The following is a 19,783-nucleotide window of genomic DNA, read 5'->3' on the forward strand; positions in this document are numbered from 1 at the left end:
CGCTAACACACACCAGAGAGTAAGTGTTTACTCACCTGATCCAATCAGCTGTTCACCACAGTCCACTGACTCACTTCCTGTGTTCACACGTCTTTCTCTCTCTCTGTCACTCTCCTGCTCCACCTCTCTCCACGTCTTTCCTCCCGTCTCCTACCCATCATGCCTCTCTCTGTATCAGGTCTTCAGCATGTTCCTGGAGACTCTGGTGGACTTCATCATTCTCCACAGGGAGGACCTGCAGGACTGGCTCTTCGTCCTGCTCACCCAGCTGCTGAAGAAGATGGGGGCCGACCTCCTGGGCTCCGTCCAGGCTAAAGTCCAGAAGGCGCTGGACGTCACCAGGTGAGCAGCAGCGGTGGTAAAATCTTTCCACTGTGACAGTTCCACTTCCTGTGTTCACCAGCATGCGTCTGTGTGTTGTGACCCGTCCTCCTGCAGAGAGTCTTTCCCGTACGAGCAGCAGTTCAACATCCTGATGCGTTTCATCGTGGATCAGACTCAGACGCCCAACCTGAAGGTGAAGGTGGCCATCCTGCGCTACATCGAGGCTCTGGCTCGCCAGATGGACCCGGCCGACTTCGTCAACTCCAGCGAGACGCGCCTTGCCGTCTCACGCATCATCACCTGGACCACCGAGCCCAAGAGCTCCGACGTCCGCAAGGTAGGAGGTCTGGACGGCGTGGAGTTTCAGTCCCTCCTCCCTCCTCCCTCAGATCACAGCCTCCTTCTTCATCTTTATATTTCGTGTTTGAGTTCTGTCAGTTTCACATTTTGTTTTCACGTCTCGATGTTTTTTTTTTTTTCATAATTTCTCATCCTCCAAACCCCCAGACCCTTCATAACTGGGCAGGGGAGGATTTCTCAGGCCGACCAGGCACCGTGGCCTCTCTGCCTGGGGAGGGCAACCTGGAGGAGAGGTGCAAGCAGGTAGAATCTCCTCCTACAGCATGACCAGGCTGTAAAAGCTGCTCTAACCAGCCTGAGTCTGTGAAAACGCTGCAGATAACCTGACAGTGGGCGAGTTGTATGACAGCCTCCCAGCACTAACTGCTCCTAAACCGTCTGGTTTCAGTTGTTCTGGTCCTGTGTCGTATTCAGTGAAGTTACACAGCTGCTTAAACGTTGTTCCAGATGTTTTAAAGCAGTCCACAGTGTGTGCATGACCTGCTGGAACTCTGACACTAACTGATGCTGAACATGAACAACATGATGGTTGTTTCTGCATGAATCTTTACAGTTAGTCTTTAACTCGAAGCCTGGAGCAGGAACCGTCTCCTCCAGACCTGCTGCATGTTCACTGCAACAAATACGCTTCCTAACGTAATCTACTCTCAGTGACCCTCGGGTTGAGATTCTGGGCTCAGAAAACTTTCCCTCCATTATCCCAGCAGTAATAATCACCTCCACTTTCATAACATCCAGTGAGAAACTGCAGATGTTGAGTTTTCCAGTCGACTCAAACACAGAAGAAGAAATCAGGTTAAAAGAGTCACTGTGTTTATTCACTGAGGGGCGGGGCCCATATTTATCACCGCCCCTCCCTGGAGGTTTTTTTTTTTGCAGGTCAAATTATTTGAGTCACAAACAGCAAAGGCCAAAGTTTCTGCTTGATACAGGAGGAAGTGACACAGTGTGTGTGTGTGTGTGTGTGCGTGCAGGCTGCCCAGGTGGTGCTGATCGCCCTGTTTGAGCTGAACACGCCTGAGTTCACCATGCTGCTGGGAGCTCTGCCCAAAACCTTCCAGGATGGGACCACCAAGCTGCTGCACAACCACCTGAGGAATGCCAGCGCCAACAGCGGCATCGTCATGGTAACACACACACACACACACACACACACACACACACACACACACACACACACACACACACACACTGTATTGAAACAGGAAGGTAACTGACATGTGATCCAATAATAATAATAATATATAAATATAAATATGATCAATCACCACAGTTTGACCACAGATAAACTTCACTACAGGTATTTCAGTAAATGTTAATGTTTGTTTCCCTCTGTTCAGAGGTGAGATCCAGATGTTTTGTTGTGTGTGTGTGTGTGTGTGTGTGTATAAATCCAGTTGTGTGTTTTATCATCTGCAGGCGTCTCCCAGTAACTCAGCAGGCCGGACGCCTCCACGACAGCCGAGCAGCCGAAGCAGCCCACTGACCTCGCCCACCAACTGCTCTCATGGAGGGCTGTCTCCCAGGTGACACTCCCACTGCCACTGCCACTGCCACTGCCACTGCCACTGCCACTGCCACAACACAACACAACACAACACAACACAACACAACACAGTTATTTAGCTCACACAGAAATATTCCTGTTTGATTTCATCCTCATTGATTAAATTCTGGCACCTGTGACTCATCACAATCCCACAATCCTTTGTGTCAGGCAGCAGGAAAAGAAACGAAACATTTCCTGATCAAAGTTTTAAAGGTTGAAGGTCGCTCAGTGTAACGATGATGAGGTCACACGGTGAACGAGCACGTGATCAGAATAATATTTCATTAAATTAAATGTTTCTGGCCCTGATTTGATTGGCTGAAGAGGTTTTAAACTAATGATTGTATTTTAATTATTGATTATTTTTTCCATGAGTTGATGAACGGGGAATCAGAGGCGGAGAAAAGCTTGAACAATTAACAGATCATTAGAGTAGCGGTTCTATCGATCGACTGATTGATTAACGGAGCTTTAGTTCTGACTGTAGATTTATTCTGGTGCTTCACATAATCTGTGCTAATGCTAATCAGCTAACAGCTAACATCAGAGCAGTGAACTGACTCCACCTACCTGCTCCTCCTTATCCTCCACTTCTCTCACGTCTCTATCTTCTCTCTGGGCTGCTCTCCCCCTCTAACCCCCCCCCCCCCCCTCCTCATCCTCCCCGGGCCGGTCGCAGTCGGCTGTGGGGGTGGAGCGCAGACGGGCTCTCCAAGTTCCCTCCTCCATCCTTCCCTTCCCCTCTTCCTCCACCCACTGCCCACTCCTCCCTCAAGGCCCTGCGGCGATCTTACTCACCCAGGTAACCCCACCCCCTTTTTCCTCCTCCTCCTCCTCCTCCTCCTCCCTCTGCTGGGGTTTCACAGTAGGCTGGGCGCTGCCCTCAGATCCACATCAGATCCACATGTACAAACTCTGTAGCTTTAAATGAAACAATGTCTCTTTGTGACAGGACTCTTTGTACTGAACAACGATGATGAGGAGCATTAAACATGTTCAGTGGTTAAAATCATTGAGGGCCGATGTGAGAGGAAGCTGTGGATGGTCACAGAGCTGGAGGATGTACTGTGAAACCCTCAAACATCTGTTGTCACTTCTGCTGCGCTGCAACACTCTGTGCCTCCATCTGCTCTGATTGTCCTCTGTCACTGTTTGTAAGTCTTCAGGTGAGAGAACGTGTCTCTGTGCTTGACTCACCTGTGTCAGTTTGTCAACATGCACGGCTATGCACGTGCACTGGACTGTAACGCATCGTGTGTACAGAGGAAGTGGACTGCAGGCCCAAACCCTGACTGGATGGTGCTGCCTGTTTTCCTGGTCCTGGACCAAACCTGGAGGGTTTTACACCTGTGATGATGGTTTTTAGAGTCTAAACCACTGATGATTTGTACATGTGAAAGTTTCCTGCAGCTTTTATTTTGTTACATTTTGAGACCAGGAAATTAATCTAACAGGAATTGTCGTGTTTGGTCCATGTCGAGGAAAGTGTCCTCCGTCCTCAGTGCTGATCCACGACCATGGAATCACTGAACCTGTATCTGAAGTGATCCTGGATCAGCACAGTGTCTGAGAAGGGTTCTAGGAGCTAGGTCTGGTTCTTAAAGAACCGTCTCTACTTCCACAGATCTCCTCTGTGGAAGAACCAACAGTCACGAACTGCCTCCCCCTCTGATGATGAAACCTTATTATTTTATTATATTTCCTAATTAATCACTTTACCCCCCCCACACTGCAGCATGCTGGAGTACGACAGCGAGAACCTGAACTCAGAGGAGATCTACAGCTCTCTGCGCGGCGTCACTGAGGCCATACAGAACTTCAGCTTCCGCAGCCAAGAGGACCTGATGGAGCCGCTGAGGCGGGACGCCAAGAGGGACGGCATGGTGAGGAGGGGGGCATTTGTTAGATGATGTCTTTTGTCCGTTTAGATCTGTCTTTACAAACTCTGACGCCCACTCTTCAGGCCGGAGTCGGGGCGTCCTCAGACTCCGACCCTCGACTTGGCGGTGACGTGGTGGAGGGTGGACGCACAGCCCTGGACAACAAGACGTCGCTGCTGAACACTCCCTCGCCACGATCCTTCGCCGGCCCCCGCCTCCGTGACTACAATCCGTACAACTACACCGACAGCTTAGGCAAGGAGGCGCTGTATGAGGACGCCGTGGAGCAGCTTCGAGACAGTGAGACTGTTCCTTTGCTCAGGATCAAAGACTTTAGTTTGTCATGATGTGTTTTAAACTGAAATGTTTTTTCTGTTTCCTGTCTCAGGCCGCAGACAAGAGTGTGTTGAGAACAAGATCCTGAGCCCCAAAAGCTTCCCTGGTAAAAACACGACGCATCACTGAGTTGTTTCTTAACAGTCGTCATGTTTTTCTGTCACCAAAACGTTTGAGAGTTTTCACACTGAAATCGTCATCTGAAATTTTACGAGTACAGATCTATGAAGAGTAAAATACTGAAGTGTCTGTTTATGTTCTGAACTCACACTGAATTCGTTTGTTTCATGTCAACACGTGAAGTGACAGAAACTGTAAAACATCCTAGTGTCACTGAGCTTTATGAAGGTCCTGTTTGACCTTTGCCCTCCCCTGCAGCGGGCCCTGCAGAGCAGCTGGAGCTGGTTGGTGAGCTACTGAAGGAGCTGTCTCACAGCCAGACGGGGGAGCGGGGCCCCGAGGAGCGACGGGGGACCCTTCTGGAGCTGCTGAAGGTGGCCAGAGAGGACAGCCTGGTGGTCTGGGAGGAACACTTCAAGACCATGCTGCTGCTGCTGCTGGAGACGCTGGGAGACAAAGACGTAAGGACAGAGTGTGTTCGGTCCTGTGTTCAGTCTCAGGGTCGTATCTGTAGAAAACTCATCCTGAACTGACCCCTCTCTCTCAGCACACCATCCGGGCTCTGGCCCTGCGAGTCCTGAAGGAGATCCTGAGGAACCAGCCGGCCCGCTTCAAGAACTACGCCGAGCTCACCATCATGAAGACGCTGGAGGCTCACAAAGACTCGCACAAGGAGGTCAGGTTGATGAAAACAACAGTAGTCCCTCCTTTTGAGTCAGGAATGTTTTATTGATTCCACATCACGCTCTGTCCCCTCCATTCTGGCTGAAGGTGGTGCGGGCAGCGGAGGAGGCGGCCTCCACGCTGGCAGGCTCCATCCACCCGGAGCAGTGCATCAAGGTCCTGTGTCCCATCGTGCAGACGGCCGACTACCCCATCAACCTGGCCGCCATCAAGATGCAGACCAGAGCAATTGAACGCATCACAAAGGAGCCGCTGCACCAGCTGCTGCCTGACATCATACCTGGGCTCCTGCAGGTGGGACACGCTGCAGACCCTCACACTGAAGTTTAGAGATGAGTGTGTAACTGTTCACAACACTGAGTGTTTCTGTTGCAGGGCTACGACAACACAGAGAGCAGCGTGAGGAAGGCCAGCGTCTTCTGCCTGGTGGCCATCTACTCTGTGATTGGAGAGGAGCTGAAGCCTTACCTGGCTCAGCTGACTGGCAGCAAGGTACGCCCACCCCCCAGGCTTTCAGAAAGCACTCATTTCTCTGTTCTTCCAGCTGCAGACAGTGGTGAGGTTGCAGACAGTGGTGCAGCTGCAGACAGTGATGAGGCTGCAGACAGAGATGGGGCTGCAGACAGTGGTGAGGCTGCAGACAGAGATGAGGCTGCAGACAGTGGTGAGGCTGCAGACAGAGGTGAGGCTGCAGACAGTGATGCAGCTGCAGACAGTGGTGAGGCTGCAGACAGAGGTGAGGCTGCAGACAGTGGTGAGGCTGCAGACAGAGGTGAGGCTGCAGACAGTGGTTATTCAGCAGGTCTCAGTGAAAACCTGACAACAGCCAGATGAGCCAGTCACACTCAGTGAGCTCATAGACGAGTCTGGAAGAAGCAGAGACGTTTGAAACCAACAAAATGCAGGAATCTGAGAGTTTCAGGGAGGTGTGTGGTTGTAGCCTCGGAGGTGGAGTCCTCTAACCTGCTGTTTCCCTCCAACAGATGAAGCTGCTCAACCTGTACATCAAGAGGGCCCAGACCTCCACCAGCAACAGCAGCAGCTCCTCTGACATCTCCTCCTACTAACCTGCCTAGCTAACGCTCAGCTTCCAGCCTCATTCCATCAGCTGATCTGAACCAGGATTATTTAGATGCTCTTTGTAGGACCAGGACTCATATCGAAACCATTTAATTCCCTCAGCTGCTGCTGAGGCTGAAGTCGTCTTGAGGAGCTTGTGCTGTTGCGGCTCCAGTTTCCGGACCATCTCCCCACCATCTTGAAAGCTTAGGTCATTTTCTGGGAGGTGAGGTGATCCTGGCAGCTAAGACGTTTGATAAAGAACCAGGTCCTGAACCTGAACCTCCACACACCCTTAGAGTCATGAGCCTTAAGACTTCATCTTCCAATGTGATCGAAGAAACCATTCTTTAGAGGCCTGAAACCAACGTCTCCTCCTCCTCCTCCTTGCTCCTCGTGGCACCATCATGATGTTTTCCTCCGTTGAGTGGATTTAAGGTGGAGCTGAGGTGATCCTGAGAAATATTTCTGGAAGTTGTTGGTAGCATCTTAAACTTTAGAAGGAGAGGTGAGTTTGAAAGAGGAGAGTTTGTGTGGGGCAGGAGGAAACCTGTGGCTGTCAGTGTTTTTATCCATTTTAGTACCTTTTAATCAAACACTTCATTTGCTTTGACACATCAGACTTTATCGTATATTGAATGTAAAAGCTTTGAATGGATCTCACCTGTGTTTCTCCTTCCTGAACTACTGCCTCCTCGTACCTGGTGGATCAATCTTAAAGGAATCGGAACATTTTCCAGTTTTTAACATTTGGTGAATTTTGAGCTTTTAAAGAAAGTGGCACAACAGTCTTTAAAGGCTGAATTCAAGGGTCCATCTGAAGACGCACATGTCAAACATTATGAGCTTTGATTTTGAAATTTGGCCGACACCTCAGTGAGCACACAGAGGATTGTGTCAGCTGTCCAAAATGTGAAGTCCAAGTTCATGTGAGTTTGTATGAAATGATCATTTGGCTGGCCAATGATTTAAACACTACAGAGCTAAAAAAAAAAGAAGAAGAACCAGCAGAAGATATCAGTGTTGATATAAAACAAAACCAGTTTTTACTTGTGAAGGAAAGAAGGACTTTATTCCATCCATGTTAAACTTATCAGCTGAATTTCCATTTACAATCAATGATAGATAATCAACTGTTTCACCATGTTTTCTCTCCTGGATTGAAAACTGGAGGTTTTCCTGACAGATCTGACCTGATCTGGTGCACGTTTCCTTTGCCTCGGGCTGCACAATAAACAATCACTTAAATATTTAAATTATTATTTGACATCGTCTGATTTGGAAATCGGAAGAGCCGTGGGGATCATTGTGATTTACTGTAATTAACTGTGTCTTAATGAGCTGTAGGAGATAAAAAAAAGATTCTGTGAGTCGATCAAACAACAAAAAGAAAATCGTTCAGCCCTGCTCTGATTTCATCCTGACCTCTGTCCAAAAGCAGCTGATTTTATATGTTTAGTTAAAGACAGAGGACCTTGTCTGACAGTGGGACCAAACACATTCACACTCCTCTTCAGACAGCGACACAGCTGTGGACACGAGCTACACAACATGTTGTTGGTTGTGTAGAAAAACTACTGATTTTCTTTTTCCCATTTTTCAGTCCAACACTTAAACATCACATTGATCCAATGGACAAAAAATAAAATTTCACAGAACTGAATTCAGCCTGTCTATTGATATAAATGGAAAATGAGAGTGATAAGCTTTACATGGAAATCATACAGTGGGTTTTAAAGGTCACAGAAGAAATAACAGTATTAACACTTTAGGAGAATAAACACAAACCAGTGAACTGACAGCAGCGACGTTCTCACCTGCCTTTTCCTGAAGGATGTGAATCATAAAGTCCAGTTCTGATTAAACTGGGATTTTACTGGTTTTTATCTGCTGTCGAGTCAAGACTACTGTGATTAGTTTCATTCCAAAATACTTTAATATAAATATATATGTTACACTTAAAAAAGAACCATAAATAGTATCAGTATTTAAATTCATGACAGTTATAATCAGTGGTTGATTGTTCAGTTTTGCTGATGCTGTATTTTTATTTTAAAGACATGAAGAAGCTCCTCAGTGTCAGTCGTTCCTAAATTGAATGTAAGTCACTTTAAGACTTCGACCTTTAAAATGTGAAATATTTTAGCAGAGGACAAACAGGCAATACCTAAATCTGACAGAGAGATTGACAATCTTAACGATTAGATGCTACTGAAAGTTAGCGACAGGGCTGATTGATGAATTAAAGTGCCAGCGTTCGGAGGAACCACTGAAAATGAAAAGAGAGGGTTTGATTTTTTGACATTAGCAATAAACTCTGAGAAATCCAGCTCGGATTGTGACGTCGAAGCACTGTTAGATTCCATTGTGTTCCTCCTTTGAGACGCTCTCGCTGGTCAATGTACAGAAGTGTCGTTTTTTTAAAGTGCACCTATAATGAAAACTTACTGCTGCTTATTCTAATACTAACAACACGCCTAATAACTCCAGTGTGTGTACTGTATCTCAGCAGGAAGATTTAGGTACAGTCACGACGACTGAACACTGAAATTCTTAACTCCTCCCACTCATTTAACTTTCCTGGTGCTAAACTCCGCCCGTCTGGTGCGCCAGGCAAGTCCAAACAAACGCTCCAGAGGAGGTTTAAGTCCAGGATTAGTTTGACATTTTGGGAAATGCACTAGTTTGTTCTCTTGCCAGAGTTAAATGAGACAATAAAACTCTTTTATCTTCATGCTTAATATATGAAGCAGGCAGTTGAGGGACTGTGTGCGAGTGACCGAGGTGGGGAGGGGTCTGACTCGACCCCGCCCACCGAACGTGAAGAGAAACTTGATTTCAACATGTCAGTGGAGCAACAGTTTTCACAAACCTCAGATCACATGTTTTATCTTCTTCTGTGGTTTATCTGAAGTGTTGATCTCATCAGAAGATATATCTGGTTTTAAAGCAAAAACCATCTCAGTGTAGTTTTACATCTCCTCTCTCAGGCTTCTCTCTGCAGCTCTAGTAACAACAGGTCAGTCAGCCAATCAGAGGAGAGGATCTGTGTCTCTCAGCCAATCAGAGGAGAGGCTCTGAGCCTCTTTATTTATATGTGGTATCAACCATCTGATCTAACAATCTCTTACAAAGAAAGCAAATACACTAAAATTTCCCAAACTGTCAAAGTGTGTCTTGAAGGGGACGAGAGTCCAGAAAGTGAAGGAAGCTGTTCCTGAAGGTTTCCAGGCCTTAACTTGATCTCCTCCAACACTCGCACTGTTAAATGGACTGAACCAGAGCCCGCTGTCGCTCTCTGGACCGAATGTTTCCTCCAGAGCTGACGGAGTCCTCCTCAGCGTGTGGTCCGGTACCAGTGGTCCAGTGTTCGTCCGACTGAACTCCATTTCCCTTTACTCTTTTGTACAGTGTGACTTAAAACTACACTTCTGAAGTGCGTCTGCATGCGTGCCTCACAGGAACCGTAGGATATTCTGCCTGTGTCGCTGTCACGTCGTTAGTTGAAGTCCAGATTCAAACATTGATTTCCTGAATGTGTGCCTTTGGGTCAAGATGTCTGGTCGTCCTGTACAATACTAACCTGTGCTAACACTACAATACACTGCTTCTTAAGGTGGACTTGAATCGTTTTGTTCTCACATTAATGAAGAGATGCAGTGCTGTAAATAGGCTTCAACACTGTCCATTGAAACCACTCACAGTGCATGGCTCCTGTGTTTTTAGGTTATTAGTTTTATTTCATGCTTTACAATATTTATATTCAGTTTTATTTTCCTGTGTATGACTGTATATATTTACATGTTTGGTTCCCTTCACCTGTGATAGACTTTGCAGAACATGAAATAAACTACCAGACTTCTATCTTGTCTCATGTCTTTTATCCAGTTTCTCTTCTTCTTTGGTGGAAGAAAAATACAGTTCACTGATTAAAATGCAGTATTTTTACACTGTAGTATTGGTACTTTTCCTGAAGTAAAAGATGTGAAGACTTCCTGTGTAGTTCTACCTTAGAAACGATAACTTTGAACTTCATTTCCCAGGTGTCTTTGCATGATTTTCAGATGAAGAGACTGAGAAAGGACGGAAACCACCAGCAGGTGGCGCCTGCAGCCTGCGGTTGTTCAGGGGTCGCTCCTCTGCTGCTGATTATTGACGATTGGTGAATCAGTTTATTGATCAGTTGTGTTTCGTTGTGTTGCTCAGGTCCTGATTCATGTCTCCAGATTAAACCTCTTAAAGCAGCGTTTCCATTCACACTTCAGCAGGACCATGTAGCCGCTGTGTGTGGAGATCAAACCTGTGACTTTTGTCTGTTGCAGGACGAGGCCGCCCCACAAACCGAGACTGAGCCAGATCCAGGGACAGGGACAGGGACAGGGACAGGGACAGGGACAGCTCAGATCAGGTCTCAGGCAGGTACAGGTGATCAGTCAGCTGTGTCTTCCTGCTGTTTCCCATCTCGGCCTGTTTGACTTCATTAATCCAGAAAATGAAATATTCTCATTTTAGTATTTCTGTCAAAGATAGTAGAAATATTTCCTTTTGATTTCAAAATTAAAAGCATCAAAAAATAAAATAAATAATAATATAACACATTTAATTCATAGGCGCCTTTCGAGGACACATAATATAATATATTATATTTAATATATAAAATACAAAATACATTAGAATAAATATACTATATAGATAATAGACAGCATTTAGTTAAACAGTCATATCTTAGAAATATAAACCACAAAGTAATAATGTGTAGAACCAAAGACAGAAATAAATATAATCTTTAAAATAACTTCATAACCACAAAAATAAAAACAGTGAACTAATAAAAATAATGAGTATAAACTGAAGACTGAAAACATGGATTTACTGATGAAGTTGCATCAGTGGAGGAAATATCACACATCTGCTTTATGTAGTTTTAACTACTTTAAATACAGTGTGGTCCTGTGGTTCCCAACCTAAGGGTTGAGCCCCTCTAGAGGGTCACAACATAAATCTGAGGGGTCGACAGATGATTCAGTTTTTACACTTGTATCCACTTTTGTAAAATACTGGATCATTTTTGATTTAATGATAATTAAACTGATTGAATCTTAAACAGTTTGTTGTATTTAAACCTAAATCATGTAGAATCTGAATCTAACATTGAAAGAGCAGCTGAAGAAATGGAGGTAACACAAGTACAAGTACCTCGTGTATGTGATGGCAGCACCTGAGTGAACGTCTCTCGTGTTTCATTGGAGAAGAAACTGACATGAAAGTGACGTTCCTGAGGCGAAGCGACAGGTGGGACAGGTGAGGTGAACCTTGACCTTTGTGCTCGCAGTCCCTGCAGAGCGCACTGATGCGATCAGGCCGTCTGGTGATTGCAGGTGATCACTTTGCTTTAAAGCTCCGCTCCAGCGCCGGGAAAATCCTGAAACACATCCCCCGGATCGCTGGCTGCTAATGGGGCGTTTCATCCGTGGGTCAGAGCGGGGGGGGGGGCACGGAGGGCTCCCCCCCCCGTCAGACCTTCAAGCGGCCTCCTGAGCGTCTCTCAGCGGTGGCCGTGTGTCCGCGCCTGGTTCATCAGTATGCACACGCTGTTGAAAATTAATTTCATTAAAGGCCCTCTGTTTGCAGCCCCCCCCGTTAAAAGCCCTCATAGTGTATGATTAGCGCACATTTCCCAGCCTGGCCGGGAGTGGCGGGGGGTCGGGAGGTCGCGCAGATGAAAGAGAACAGCTTCATTGTGAGATGACTGGCCCATAAATCATCGGCCGCTTCGATAAATCACGGCAGATGGCAGGGAGCGCGCCGAGGCTCCTGGGAGCTGGTTGTGGCCCCTGTGCATGATGGGAAGGGCCGGGCTGAGCTGCGGAGGCTGGCAGAAGCGCAGGGTCACTTCCAGTTTGTGGATGCGGAAGACGTGAGGTGTGGTGGGGGCGGGCCAGAGGCCCCCGCCCCTCTGCTCGGGCCCGGGCTCACCTGATGAGATGCAGACCCCGGAGGTCCACGTGCAGCACCTCTCCACGCTGCCCTCCATTTAACGGGTCTAATCTGCCTGCTTAATATGGAGACAACTGCACCCCCCGTCCCCGAGCTGCGCTGAGACCTGTCAGGTTGACACTGAGTGTGTGCCCAGGAGGGGGGCTCTGCCAGGCCGGCGCACATCTTCATTATTCATCACGATTATTGAGCAGAGCAGGATTCACTGCAGCAGCACCGAGTCTGGTCACCGCGCTGTCTGTTCATCCTGTGTTCAAATGTTGACACGGTTTCTGCTGCTGCTGTGACTCCGTCTCCGAGAGGAAATCTTCACAGATCAGTTTCTCTGGATTCTTTCAGTAAATCAGCCAGGTTACAGTTAAAGCTGGTATAAAACCTTCGAGCTCGAGGAACTACACCACAGGGTCAAACCTGCCCGCAGCCTCTTTCAGCCTCTGAATGATGGTGAATTAGACGCCACAGACTCATGCTGTGGAGCCAGACGTCCTTCAGGCCCACTTTATATCAAAGCTCCACAGTCTAAAGGCAGATGTCCATGTGTTTGTGATTATAAAGCAGGTCTAGGTTCTGTATTAATACTGTGAAAGTATCAAAGCCTCAGTCCACAGAGAAATGCACACAGCCTGTATTCAGACACTGAGCCTTAAAACCAGCCGTCAGGACTTCTGCAACTTTGTGATGTCACAACAAAGCAGCCACCGCCAGCTCAGATCCTCTGCTCTGATTGGCTGACTGACCTGTTGTGACTAGAGCTGCAGAGAGAACCTGAGAGAGATGTGAAACCACACTGAGCTGGTTTTATATCTTCTGATGAGATCAACACTTCACTGTGGGTCAGTGTGGACACAGAACATTTTCATCTGATAGAACAGCAGAAACTTTCACACTGTAAACATTATACATAGAGAAGTGAAACTTAATAAAACTAATTGAACTGGTTCAAGCTGAAAATGAACAGAAAATGAATAAAGACAGAGACAGAGAAGTTTCCTCAGCGAAGCTGTAAAACCACAGCGGTGAAGCTGCGCCTCAGATCATCAGGAGGAGTGAAGCTCTGGCTCTGTCCTGCTGTGCAGCCTCTCAGCAGATGGATGGTTGTTTCTCAGCTTCAGTCCAGTCTGTGCAGTCAAGTTGTTCCTCTTGGTGCCAGTAGAGGGGGCTTCAGAGCTGCTGAGGGACTGAAGCTGAACCTGTCGAACAGGAGCTTCCTGAGGAGGAGGGGCAGCCAGGTACAGGCCTCCTGGAGCTCCTGCAGCCCTTCTTACCTGTGGGTCATCAGAGACCTCTCTGCGTCCTGATTGGCCGGTGTAGGACGTGAAAACATGCCATGAAACACACACACACACACACACACACTCGTGAATCCCTCTGACTGTACACTGGTCCATATTGCGTCTTGAGATAATTGAAGTTGTGTTTTCTTCTGTGTGTTTGAAGAGTTTGTTTTTCTGAAGACCAGAGTTTTCACCAAGAAGCAAAGGAGCTGTTTGTTATTTCTCTGCTCACGAGACTCCTGGGTTTAAACAAAGAACTGAGGTTTTTTTTAATGTGAGGCTGCTCGTGTTGGGCTTTAACGCTTCATCTGAAACTTCACAGCTACAGTCCAGACAGAAACACAAAGCCTCAGCTGAGCTGCTGGAGCGCTGCAGACTCTTTGGTCCATGAGACTCCAGGACGTTTCAGATTAGTCCATCGGAGTCACGGATGTTCCAGCTTTATCAATGAATACGAAGCTACTCATCATCACTGGCTGATGAAGGTGTAAAGAGCGGGAGTGTGTGGCTCTGAGCCTCTCTTCTGATTGGCGGTGACTGCTTTGTTGTGACATCACAAAGTTCCAGAAGTCCTGACGGCTGGTTTTAAGGCTCAGTGTCTGAATACAGGCTGTGTGCATTTCTCTGTGGACTGAGGCTTTGATACTTTCACAGTATTAATATAGAACCTAGACCTGCTTTATAATCACAAACACATGGACATCTGCCTTTAGACTGGGTGGAGTTTTAAAGGGTCCAGAGAGGTGCTGATGTCAGAGACCCCCTCTCAGACCTGAAGTCAAACCCAGATGGACCCTTGAACCATCAGAGCTCAGAGATATTCATTAGACGAGCCAAGGACTTGTGCCTCTCTGTTTTTTTAGCGTTTGAACGGGTCTCGGTGGGAGCGGGAGCCTCTGGTCTGGAGCCAGCTGGATGGAAAAGATCCAGCAGAGGAGGAAAAGAAAATAAAGAGCAGAGGAAAAAAAGAGGGCAGCGGCTAATGGGGCTGTGCTGCTTTTAAGTGCAGTGTACCAGAGGAATACATGAATGTGGAGAATTCCCCGTTTCCCTCGATTCTCAGCGCAGCAGCTGAGTCTTTCTCTGAGAACTTCAAACCCACACAACACAGAGGTTTCAGACAGTGACACACATGTTAACAAGTGGCCCAGCCCCAGAGGAGCCACGCTGTGGGACAGGTCGTCACATGACCCTGAACCCGTCACTCACGTCTTGTTCATCAGTGAAGTCGTCTTTACTCTGTTTAGTTAAACTTTTTATTTTTTTTTCTCAAAGTTCCCACAGTTTTCAGAGACACTGAATGTGTCAGGATACGATTGAAGGAAAATGGATGAAATGATACAAAAGACATGAAGAATACAGCGTTTGATTTAAAACAGAAATACATACATCATATGTATAATAATAATAATAATAACAATATTTCACTCACACTCACAGTAAAATAAATTGGTTAAAGAAGCAGATACAGAATATACAGCACAGACAAAACCTTACTGCCATAAACCACATCTTTTCCCTTCATTCTTACTCATTTTTTTATATTTCATTTTCATGTTTACATTTTCCAGCTGAAGTTTGTTGTGTGAATTATTCCTGTGAAACATTTGTTCAGTTCACACCTGAGGTGCAGAGGTTTTTAGAGATCAGTGTTTCTATTGGCTGTGAGTGTGTGTGTCTGTGTGTGTGTGTGTGTGGAGTGACAAGTGTGTCACCATGTCACATTTTGAGGATGTGGGATCTGTGGGGGGCACAGGGAGCTTTTCAAGGTGGACTCTGCCTCTAACCAGCCTCCACTGGGCCTCTGCCCCCCCCACCCCTCCTCCCCCCACCTCTGCATCTCTGCAGCCGGCATTAATGCAAATTATGGTCTGATAATTTAATAACTTTGTCGGCCTGATCTGTCCTTTTTATTACAATTATCATCAGGCAGGGGGTTGCGTTCCATCATCAGAAAATAAACACCATCGATCATCCTTGTAATGATTAGCTGCTGACAGGCCGAGCCAGGCTTCGCATAAACGGACTGTAATGTGGAGCTGGAGCGCGGAGCAGGGCGTTGTTAGATGTTCCCTCTAACTTTGGCTCCACGTCCAGGTTATTAACCGCGCTGATAATCGCAGCAAGGCTTCCTTTATGTTGTGGAGAGGCGGCGTGGGTCGCAGCCAGCGAGGAGAGCCGTTTCTTTAAGGATTACGTCAGGGGGGACCGACTCCAGCTCCAAACCCGGAGCCAAGACATGCAGCCGGGGCCTGTTAAGTCTTTCCAGAGAGAGGCTGGAAGGTGCCAGAGCCATACACAGAGCTGGCACCGGGCGCTGCCTCAGCATCAGGGCCTCCCTCTTAATTGCAGTGGAAAATGATGCTGCATTTCCCGCCTGTTGAACCAGCTTGTAAAGAAAACAGCCCCCCTCCCCTCAGCCGCCCCCACCCCTCCTCCAAAGAGAAAAGGTTGATTTATAAACTGAGAGGAAGAATAATCAGGCTTTGGAGGCTTTTGGCGCGATGTGAGCCCATTTTCACGGCGGGGAGAAAAACACGAACAAACTGAAATCACCGTTGCATCAGGTGGTGAATGTTTCACGCCGGCTCTGTTCTCCTGCTCTTCAAAGAGGCGTGTCAGCTCTCCTCATGCTGATTACTCCTCTGACAAGTCTGAGGAGAAAACCAGCCATTTATGATTCATGCTTAAAATTAACGCACCGTTCATATCTGTGTTTTCACAGGCTATGAAATAATAGTGCTGCTCCTTGCTGAAGCCTCGGCTGTGCCAGTGAAGGAGATGGAGGAGGAGGAGGAGGAGGAGGGAGTAAAAACGGAGACAAACACTCTGAGTGTGAACACACAGAGCTGCTTTGTTCTCTGCCTTTTGCTGTTTGGTTTTGAAACGGCGAGAAGAGATGAACACCCTCCAGTGTTTTCTCTGCGCGACCACAGCGGGATACCTTCCTCTAAAACCACCTTTCTTGTCCGGATTTTGCAAAAAAAAAAAAAAAACGTTCAAAACACACACACTGTGGATCCTGTGAGCCAGATCAAAGATGGCTGCTCGTCAGGTTCAGGTGTTCCTCAGTGAGGGTTACAAGCTGTGTTGGAACCCCTGGAGGACTCTGCCCCTCTGTGTTGAAGCCTGATGTGGCAGCTGTGGACGTCTTCAGACACACAGCTCCCCTCTAAATCACCCCATAGCTTCAGTCAGTGCTCACACAGCTTTTTATTACAACCGTCCTGTAACAGACGAGGTCAGAGGTCGTCTGTCAGCAGGTCACGATGACCCATAGTTAGGTTCTGTTGCTAGGCGACATCTAGTGGTCGTAGTAATGATGACAGGAGCAAAGGGAAAAGTGCGGTGACGTAGTTTATAGAGCGACAAAGTCCACGTCAGGAGGAGGTTGGGGTGGATGGATGAATATGACCCAGGAGAGCGGTGTTCGATTCCCATGTGACAGGAGCAGTTGATGTTGTTTCTATTATCCATGACCGTTCACTGTTATTATTGTAACCATGACAACAAAGATCGTCTAATGATGAGGAAGAACTTATTTTAACCCAAATCACCATTGTGGCGACCCCCCCCCCTTTGTAGGCATCTCCGGTGGTGTTGGGTCTTCTGTTGTTCATTTGTTTTGTGCACCTTACAACACACACTTCACACTGACTTACTGATTGTCACACTGCATGAGTTGGGTTTTGTTAGGAATCATGATTTTATTGCTTTGATCCTTTAATAAACATCCTTGTGTGACGTCGGCATGGTGTCTCCCTCCGTCGTGGCTGTGACACCATCTGACACTTCAAATAAAACAAGTATAAAACATGGACCTTTAATGTATAAGTAATAAATGTTGTTTTTGACTTTCACTCATTCAAATGTCTTGAATAACAAATCTTTATGTGTAACAGCAAAATCGTCCATCACAACCATGACGCGTGACTTTAAAAAGCACTTTCAACAGGACGAATCCAGTTGAATAACGGTAAAATAAAACAGTTTATAGAGCTGACATCTCTTCCCTGGGTTCTGCGGCGCTCTGTTCTAATCAGAACCCTCCAGCTGTCGGCAGACACCTGCTGGGTGACACCTGGACCGTCCCCGCATACGTTTAGTGCTGTGAATCCTGAGAGGGTGGACTGGGCGATGAGGAGGAGAGGCCAGAGCGACGGGAGGTTTTAATGAGGACCTCCATCCTCAGAGCCTCCAGAGACCGGAGACCTGAAGGGTGGCGGCGCTGACCTCCCTCAGCTGCTGCCGGGGTCCATGACTCCCCCTGAAACCCCGACACCCCCGTCAGCTGGAGAGTTTTAACCTACCTCCACTTCCTCCACCTCCCGTCCAAAATTGTGACTAAAAAGTTGAGCGATGCAGAAACTTAGAGTAAATCTGAGCTCAGAAAGTGCAGGTATCTCGTCTGTCACCAGGGTCATGTATCTGAGTCTAAAAGGTCATCGGTTCGATTCCCGTCTTATTGTCTATGAGTGTTTTGAGCAAGACACTGAACCTCAGCCTGCTCAGGAACCAGCTCCCTGCCTGACATGTAAATCAACATCTCCTCACTCAGGTGTGTGTGTGTGTGTGTGTGTGTGTGTGTGTGTGTGAGATTACATATAAATGCAGGTGGAGGCTCTGTTTGGATGAGATATCACAGATAATGACCAGCACGATTGTTTTAAAGCGTCTCGGTGATGCGCCGTTAATATCACACAGTCCCTCAAACAGATGGCACGTTGTTGGAAAACAGATGTTATTTTGCACAGGAACATATCATGAATATGGATGTTGTATTAGTTCATGACACTGAAGGCCTCGCTGATGATTGGCCGGCTGAACAAAACCTCAACTGTATCACAGCTGCAGAGGTTTGCTGTCTTTAGTGACATGATTCTCTTCTTTGAGCTGAGGGAGCAGCTGAGGCTTTGTTGGCCTCCTCAAGTTTGGTGTTGGAGTGATTTCTCAGGCCCTTGAGCCAAGGATCAAGGCAGACACAGATCCATTCAATCCAATGTTAACATGCGTCTGTATAAATATAAATCTAGATCCCAGTCACCTGCATGTGTCTCAGTGGGGAGGTCACTGTGCTCCGGGTTACTGAGTTATATTATTCACTTTTCTTCATATGCTTTGTACATTCACGTGACTGTGGAGTCGTGGAGGACTCGTGTTGCTGTGTTGTGTTGAACAACACAAGTGGTGGAGCAGCCGTCTTGCATGTATGATTTATTGTGTGGTTCTATTCACTTGAGTGAAGCAGGTAGATTTGAGTGTTGTAGAACAGTATTGGTTTATGGTTAGTGGTGGTAATATATTTTGGAATAATTTCCTCTGTGTTATTATGGTGCAGTCCAGCCCCACAGTGTTTAATTTCTTAGCTTATTCATTTAATGTTTGACACTTAACCCCTAGACCTAAACTCTCTGCTAGTTGAGTGGAGATGAGCCTTTTATTTCATGTACTGTAATTGAATCTGTATTTTGGTACAGAAGTGTCTGGCTCCAGTTCATTCTGGGTCTTATCACCAGGTCAGATGTGCTCCATGCACGCTGATCCCTTCCACCTTACTAACACTGCAGGAAAGTGGGGTTAACATAATTTGTGTAGGAGAAATCTGATTTGTTTTTGCTTCATCTTGGAGCTTACAGATTTATGTTGCAAGCCCCTGTCAGGGTCCTAAACTATTAGCGTTATAATTTCTGCACAGACCTCAAATCCCTCAGAAACAACGTCCCACCTCTGACAAAGGAAAGATGTCTGCCACAGTCGCAGGCCATCCTTCAGCCGGGCAGGCCAATGTGTCTTCATTCAGGAAAATGCTAAACTGCCTGGAGACCAGTGAAATTACCTCACACCACCAGCAGCATTAAAGTTTCAGGGGTCAGCGCTGAATGTCTAGTTAAGGACCGTACCAGTGTTTTCGTCCTTCCAGACTTTGTGGCAGTGTTGACCTCAGCTTCTGAGGATGAAGATTATTCAGTGGCCCTTAGTTAATATTAAGCAGGCACTGACACAGGGGCCCCAGCGCTCGCTCTCGGCAGGCAGGTGGCCCTATTGAAATGAGAGGAGCTGCAGCTTAATAATACATTTGTCCCCCAGGGGCCACCCATGCAAAAAATGTGTGGGACTGCAAGGTGCTCTGGATCATACAGATCCTAGCGTGTCAGGCCAGGTGAGTTAGGACGATTCTAAGGCCCCTAAAAATGATTAGA

At 47.0% G+C, this 19,783-nt stretch overlaps 1 protein-coding gene across 13 annotated transcripts in view; it reads left to right on the forward strand.

The window, feature by feature from the left end:
- LOC139622360 (CLIP-associating protein 1-B-like) overlaps positions 1-10,176 on the forward strand; it is a 34,487-nt gene extending 24,311 nt beyond the window's left edge. For 7 of the 13 annotated variants that reach the window (XM_071479610.1, XM_071479613.1, XM_071479615.1 and 4 more), the window contains 14 exons: positions 179-342; positions 439-661; positions 832-927; positions 1,659-1,811; positions 2,104-2,210; positions 2,913-3,035; positions 3,969-4,116; positions 4,197-4,413; positions 4,502-4,555; positions 4,828-5,030; positions 5,117-5,245; positions 5,341-5,547; positions 5,629-5,745; positions 6,237-10,176. In XM_071479610.1, coding sequence (XP_071335711.1) covers positions 179-342; positions 439-661; positions 832-927; positions 1,659-1,811; positions 2,104-2,210; positions 2,913-3,035; positions 3,969-4,116; positions 4,197-4,413; positions 4,502-4,555; positions 4,828-5,030; positions 5,117-5,245; positions 5,341-5,547; positions 5,629-5,745; positions 6,237-6,320 — 2,025 coding nt within the window. In that variant the 3' untranslated portion in view covers positions 6,321-10,176. The remainder of the gene's footprint in view (positions 1-178; positions 343-438; positions 662-831; positions 928-1,658; positions 1,812-2,103; positions 2,211-2,912; positions 3,036-3,968; positions 4,117-4,196; positions 4,414-4,501; positions 4,556-4,827; positions 5,031-5,116; positions 5,246-5,340; positions 5,548-5,628; positions 5,746-6,236) is intronic. The other 6 variants (XM_071479623.1, XM_071479617.1, XM_071479614.1 and 3 more) reach the window with 3 other exon arrangements.
- The last annotated feature ends 9,607 nt before the right edge of the window (positions 10,177-19,783 follow it).

The sequence above is a fragment of the Trachinotus anak genome, unplaced genomic scaffold (genome assembly GCF_046630095.1).
Source record: "Trachinotus anak isolate AG129_WGS33_773 ecotype Australia unplaced genomic scaffold, CSIRO_AGI_Tana_v1 ptg000006l, whole genome shotgun sequence".
NCBI classification, from domain to species: Eukaryota; Metazoa; Chordata; class Actinopteri; order Carangiformes; family Carangidae; genus Trachinotus; species Trachinotus anak.